The sequence below is a fragment of the Mercenaria mercenaria genome, unplaced genomic scaffold (genome assembly GCF_021730395.1).
Source record: "Mercenaria mercenaria strain notata unplaced genomic scaffold, MADL_Memer_1 contig_1864, whole genome shotgun sequence".
Classification (NCBI taxonomy): domain Eukaryota; kingdom Metazoa; phylum Mollusca; class Bivalvia; order Venerida; family Veneridae; genus Mercenaria; species Mercenaria mercenaria.
Genome location: NW_026459876.1, coordinates 37,874 through 44,639, shown reverse-complemented (window position 1 = coordinate 44,639; position 6,766 = coordinate 37,874). Strand labels below are relative to the sequence as shown.

The 6,766-nt window shown below is 36.3% G+C and overlaps 1 protein-coding gene across 1 annotated transcript; it reads left to right on the top strand.

Moving 5' to 3' along the window:
• Positions 1–839: 839 nt before the first annotated feature.
• On the top strand, positions 840–4,301 carry LOC128551958 (uncharacterized). The gene is made up of 4 exons (XM_053532925.1): positions 840–1,300; positions 2,709–2,805; positions 3,444–3,544; positions 4,227–4,301. Exons 1-4 carry the CDS (start codon positions 1,253–1,255, stop codon positions 4,299–4,301), a joined length of 321 nt encoding a protein of 106 aa, XP_053388900.1. The 5' UTR covers positions 840–1,252.
• Positions 4,302–6,766: the final 2,465 nt, after the last annotated feature.

Sequence of the window (6,766 nt, the reverse complement as noted above, 5' to 3'; positions counted from 1 at the left end):
CTATTGAATTTAGGGTCAGTCTATTAAAGGTCAAGGCCACAGTGGCCTGTTCATGTAAAATCATTTTTTGGAAATAACTTGAGAACCACTTGACCTACAATGTTGAAACTTAATAGGATGATTGGACATGCAGAGTAGATGACCCCTATTTATTTTGAGATCACTTGATCAAAGGTCAAGGTCACAGAAGCCTGAACAGTGACTTGAGAACCACTAGGCCAAGAGTGTTGAAATTTAGCGGGATGATTGGACATGCCAAGTAGATGATCCCTATTGCAACCAACCATCAGTGTCTCTTTGACTTTTGCTCCTGACCCCTATTGACTTCTTTCCTATAGGACTTTGCATTGGGGGAGACATGCGCTTTTTTACAAAAGCATTTTCTAGTTGTGTTTTGTTTGCATTCATGTGCATTGACCCTAGGTCAAAATTTTCCCTCTGAAATGCTTTTATTTCATTGGATTAGTCTTTCATAAGATACCTGGTCATTGTATAGTCATGTAACTGAATACTAGGAATATAACCTAGCTATTTTTATTTAGGGACCCAGACAATCTGACTAAAAGTACATATCCTATTACGCTACGCATAGGATCTGAAAACGAGCTATTGATGGCCTCGTTCTGACTACCCTTTCGCTAGCCAATCAGAGGTAAACTTCCCGCAAAGCTATATTTAGCCTTGGGAATTCCATATGATTTTCACGGGATTATAATTCTTAAGACGACAACATCATGGCTGCGCCCTCGTGATTTCATGGTAATATATCAACAAGAGTTATTTTTATTCTTCTGGCAGATTTATATAGCGCCCTTTCCATCATAAACTGTTTCAAAGGCACTTTACATTTTGAAGAAGACAGAAATGGCGCAGTCCACGCCTAGGAAACAACACATTGTGACAGATAAATGTGCATTATGCAGTTTTTCATTTTGTAACATTGAAATAACATCTTCAGGTTAAACATTCAAAAATACAACTTACTTGAACAGAAAACTGAAGTTGACAGTGGAGAAAATTGAAGACTTAAAAGTTATACTTGGTGTCCGTGATTTTGTTCCAACTGAAACAGGCATATGTATTAAATGCTACAGGAAAGTAGAAAGTGTTAAAAAAAACAGAAAAGGAATTGCAGAAAACAAAACAAACAATATTTGATTCTTTTTTGCAATCGTCGTCAAACAGAGAGGTTGTTGTGAAAAGACTTGCTGAGTCACCGTCAAAGGGAGTGAAAAAAGTGTTTTCCCCTAGCATGATGCATAGAATCAAATTAAATAGTTCTGAGATGCAAAGTAAGCAGGTAAGCATTTTAAAGTTGTACTATTTTTAAAAGCCAGCATAGCTTATTTCTTTCATAGGCACATTTTAAACGTAAGATGAAAATACAAATTTGAACGATGATTGTATGAAATATTTATGCTGTTAAATTTGTCGAACATATTAAATTAATATGGCATCATCTGTGATGAACATTTTCCCATTTACTTGCAAAAGATCTCACAATACTGGTATGACATGCCTCTGAACTCCACTAGGGCTCTACCTCTTGCGCAAGTAGATCTATATCTATAAATATACAGTCGAAACTCGGTATCTCGAATTTCAAGGGACTGTGCTTTTTATTTCGAGATAACCGAAATTCGAGTTATGAGGAGGGACATATATGATTAGAAATGAGTACACATTACGAAAAGATTTGATAAAAAATAGAAACTGTTTCCTTGATGCCGTCTATACGCTGTCGGCACTTTACGTGTACACGATTCCGTACAGTTTGTGTATATCAAAGTTTTTATCAGTTTTTCGAAGAATAAAAATGATACTAACCTCAAATTTTTTTGAGTCAAGTTTCCTTTTCGTATCATGTTTCTCTGCCGGAGGATTGACACCTTTCCATTTGACATTTTGAACGAATGATGTTTTCCCTCAAGAAGTTAATGTTTAAATTAAAAGCATAACGTCTCAAAAACAAATGACTGCTAATTAAAGAAGTCTAATGTTTACATCAAACAATTATCATTATGGCACGTGCGAACAAGTATGACATCATTTCAGTTGGATAATCTTTCTGGATAGGTAATAAACATTGACATGTGTTAAGTGCTAGGGTGCGTGGGCAGTGTTGCATTTTCCATTACTGCTCATGAACAGACTCAATCAAACCGAGTCTGCAATTTTCACTGTTTGCATTGTTTTCGGTGCTTCCGAGGGGTCTACTTTCCAGATTTTATTAAAATAGAGAAAAGTGGAAACTTGTCACATTCACAATGACATGTGTGAAATTTTATCGCATATTTTTCTCACTTCGACTTACCGAGTTTAAAATGCACTTGAATTTTATTGACGGGACTGAAAATCCCTTTTAACACATCCGGAGTTTCGGTAACTCAAAATTTGACGTAACTGAAGTTGAATTACATATATAAAGAAGGAAATTTGACGGGACTTGAAAATTTCTTTGATTTAAGCGGAATTTCGAGGTAAGCGAGTTTGAGATACCGAGTTTCGACTGTAGTTTAATTATGACATTACTTAAATACATATTTGAATTTCATGTGTAAATATATGAATGAACTGTAACATTTAAAAACCATTTTATATTAGTATGAAATGATTTTGAATTCACCATCTTATTGGATGTTAATGAATATGTACAAGCTGTTTAGATGATAAAATGTTCTTCATTACTTTCTTTCTTTTTTTATTAGACTTTCAAGAGAAGTAACACACTTCAACTGATTGAAGATTGTCCATGTATCCTGCCTTGTGATGTTAAGCCTTCTGTTATCCCTCTTGTCTGTACAGGTGTGTTATTTACATTCATTTGGTATTTTTCAATTTAATATTCACCCTTACCCTGCTAAATTTTTATAGTGAACTTGTCCATCTTTTGATTTGGACAGTACCATTAACTGTTAAAAGGGGTGATTATCAAAAATATACTGACTGAATGGTGAACAGCACAGATCATAATCAGACTGCACGGATGTGCGGGCTGATCATGATCTACACTGGTCGCAAAGGCAGATCAAATCAGTCATGTCCAGCATGATAAGGGTTAAACTATTTTGCTTTAGTCTTCATATTTTTATAAGGGTAATAACATTTGATAACATTGATTTATCATATGTTAAGATTGCTCCATATTGATGATGTTTTACATACTGATAGGGTATTTAGATATTTAAATTTTCTGTTAACAATTCTGTTGAATGTAATGAATGCACATACTAAAAATAATTAAGATATGTCATATACATGTACAGTTTGGCTTTTTAAACCAGAATTGTGATATAAAATAATGCATACTTATATTATATATAACTTATTTTAGATAGGTATTTAAAAATTATGTGTTTTTGTGTTAAATATGCTATTGAATGCACATACTGGTACATTTTTCCAAACAATAATTGTGATAAAAAAGCAAATATTAATTATAGAAACTGATGGAGCTGGACACCAGGACCGTTGTAGAACAACGAAGGCCACACAGTTGTTATTTTCCAGTGAGAAAACTTCAATAATTGAGAATAAAGTACAGGTAAGGATAAATATACTAAATACATGTTTGAAATTAACAGTTTATAGGCTTGTACTGAGATTATTAAGAAAACAGTAACAACAATGAAACAGCATTTGCTTTATGTATTTCCTAACTGCTTTTAAACTGGTTTCATTTAAAGTAAGCCCAAGTGCAGGAACTTTCTAAATAATCTCAGTATGTGTCTCTTGTTTGTTTTCTTATTGCTTATTTGAGCATGTTCAATTAAGTGCTTTAATGTTAAATTCAGTGCATGCAAATTTGGTTGAGACTTTATGAAAATCTTGTTATATGCCTGTTTGATCTGATTGTGTTTGCATCTTTCTGTCTGTCCATAATAATTTGACTGGAGCCTACCTTTGTAAAAATTAAAGGTATTGACTTTAAACTTGGCATATAGGAAGATGGCCATGAGACAGCAGCTCTGTGGGTCAAATGTCAAGGTCACAAAATGAGCTAAAATGTGAAAACTGTCCATGATATTTCATGTCCAGAGCATAATTAGATAACATTGCAAAGTTTTGACTCCAAATTTGGTATGCAGACAGGGTTGGCAAAAACCCGGGTTTTAAGCATATTGCCCAGCCCAGTGGGTAATACTGTGTAAGCCCGCGTTTTACTGGGCAATACTGGGTAGTATAATATTTCAGTTCATACTTCAAGACATATTTCAACACTTTAGTTGACTTACAACCCATATAGTGATAACAATGACACCCTCATGCCTAATGTTAGAATACCTATAAAAATCTATTGAATAGACATTATTATGATCATGATTTAGCAATTATTGAGCAAGATCAAGGGATTATTAAAGTTAGAAATCTGAACAAGTTAAATCTGGCCATTGGCAGTTTCCAATTTAGCTCACATTGTCATTTCTAATATATAACCATGAAACCTAAGGACCCTTTGAGGAATTGTTTTAATGTTACTGAGATTGATTATAAAAAGGTAAAGACTGTGGCACTCTTATTAGTGCCAAGAGATTGATTATAAAAAGGTAAAGACTGTGGCACTCTTATTAGTGCCAAAAATGAGAGACTGAAAACGCATACACTAAAACGTTGTAGTGTGACCATTGTTGGTTTTAGATCAGCCTTAGACCACTTTGTCTTGCCAAAAAAAAACATCTAGATATGCCAGCATCTGGGTTAATTGAAAGTGTGTCTTCAAATTTTTGTATTATTTAGACAAAACTCCGAAACAGACTTGGGATAAAAAAAACAACACAACTTGTGATCTGTTACAAAAAGCTTTGTGATAAAGAACTAGACTGTTACACTATCATATGCTAAGCAAAATCTAGTTGTGATCTACAGAGATCATTGAATATGTGATCATTCAATATGTGATCACTGACAGTGTGTAGATTATGAATGAAAGTAATACTGTGTCATTTATCAATTCATGTAAAAAATGTTGCAAGGTGATTACTTTCACATAAAAATATTTTGTTGTGTAAGAGAAATGATAATTTTGTTAATAAAACTGTTCTATCAGCTACCTATCATTTCACCAATGATTTCAAAGTAAGTAAAACTTAATGTAAGAATTAGCTCACATTTTATAGTATAGAAACTCAATTGTTTTGGTTAAAAAAGTAGAAAAACTTCTTATTGCCCACTTCATTAATCCCCCGCCACAAGTGGTGGGTGGGTGGGGGGGGGGGGGGGGGGGGGGGGGGGGGTTATAGGAATGGTCTCCGTCCGTCCTTCCGTAACATTTTGTGTCCGCTCTGTATCTCCTAAACCCCTTGAAGGATTTTCATGAAACTTGGGTCAAATGATCACCTCATCAAGACGATATGCATAACCCATGAGTCAGTCACGTTGGTTCAAGGTCAAAGTCACAGCTCAAGGTCAAAGATTTGAACCTTCCATTTCATGTCCGCTTTGTATCTCCTAAACCCCTTGAAGGATAATCATGAAACTTGAATCAAATGATCACCTCATCAAGAGGATATGCAGAACCCATGAGTCAGCCATGTTGGCTTAAGGTCAAGGTCACAACTAAAGGTCAAATGTTTGAGCCTACCATTTCGTGTCCGCTCTGTATCTCTTAAACCTCTTGAAGGATAATTATGAAACTTGGATTGAATGATCACCTCATCAAGACGATGTGCAGAACTCATGAGTCAGCCATGCCGGCTCAAGGTCTAGGTCACAACTTAAGGTCAAAAGTTTGAGCCTTCCATTTCGTGTCCGCTCTATATCTCCTAAACCCCTTGAAGGATTTTCATCAAACTTGGGTCAAATGATCACCTCATCAAGAGGATGTGCAGAACTCATGAGTCAGCCATGCCAGCTCAAGGTCAAGGTCACAACTTAAGGTCAAAGGTTTGAGCCTTCCATTTCGTGTCCGCTCTATATCTCCAAAACCCCTTGAAGGATTTTCATCAAACTTGGGTCAAATGATCACCTCATCAAGAGGATGTGCAGAACTCATGAGTCAGCCATGCCAGCTCAAGGTCAAGGCCACAACTTAAGGTCAAAGGTTTGAGCCTTCCATTTCGTGTCCGCTCTATATCTCCTAAACCCCTTGAAGGATTTTCATCAAACTTGGGTCAAATGATCACCTCATCAAGAGGATGTGCAGAACTTATGAGTCAGCCATGCCAGCTCAAGGTCAAGGTCACAACTGAGGGTCAAATGTTTGAGCCTTCCATTTTGTGTCCACTCTGTATCTCATAAACCCCTTGAAGGATTTTCATCAAACTTTGGTCAAATGATCACCTCATCAAGAGAATGTGCAGAACCCATGAGTCAGCCATGCCAGCTCAAGGTCAAGGTCACAACTTAAGGTCAAATTTTTGAGCCTTCCATTTCGTGTCCGGTCGTTATCTCCTAAACCCCTTGAAGGACTTTCATCAAACTTGGGTCAAATGATCACCTCATCAAGAGGATGTGCAGAACTCATGAGTCAGCCATGCCGGGTCAAGGTCAAGGTCACAACTGAGGGTCAAATGTTTGAGCCTTCCATTTTGTGTCCACTCTGTATCTCATAAACCCCTTGAAGGATTTTCATCAAACTTTGGTCAAATGATCACCTCATCAAGAGAATGTGCAGAACCCATGAGTCAGCCATGCCAGCTCAAGGTCAAGGTCACAACTTAAGGTCAAATTTTTGAGCCTTCCATTTCGTGTCCGGTCGTTATCTCCTAAACCCCTTGAAGGATTTTCATCAAACTTGGGTCAGATGATTACCTCATCAAGAGGATGT

Coding starts and splice junctions, on each gene's coding strand:
- LOC128551958 (XM_053532925.1), top strand. CDS start 1,253: ATGATGCATAGAATCAAATTAAATAGTTCTGAGATGCAAAGTAAGCAG. Junction 1,301..2,708: donor CTGAGATGCAAAGTAAGCAG/GTAAGCATTTTA, acceptor TTTTTTTATTAG/ACTTTCAAGAGAAGTAACAC. Junction 3,545..4,226: donor TAATTGAGAATAAAGTACAG/GTAAGGATAAAT, acceptor TCAACACTTTAG/TTGACTTACAACCCATATAG.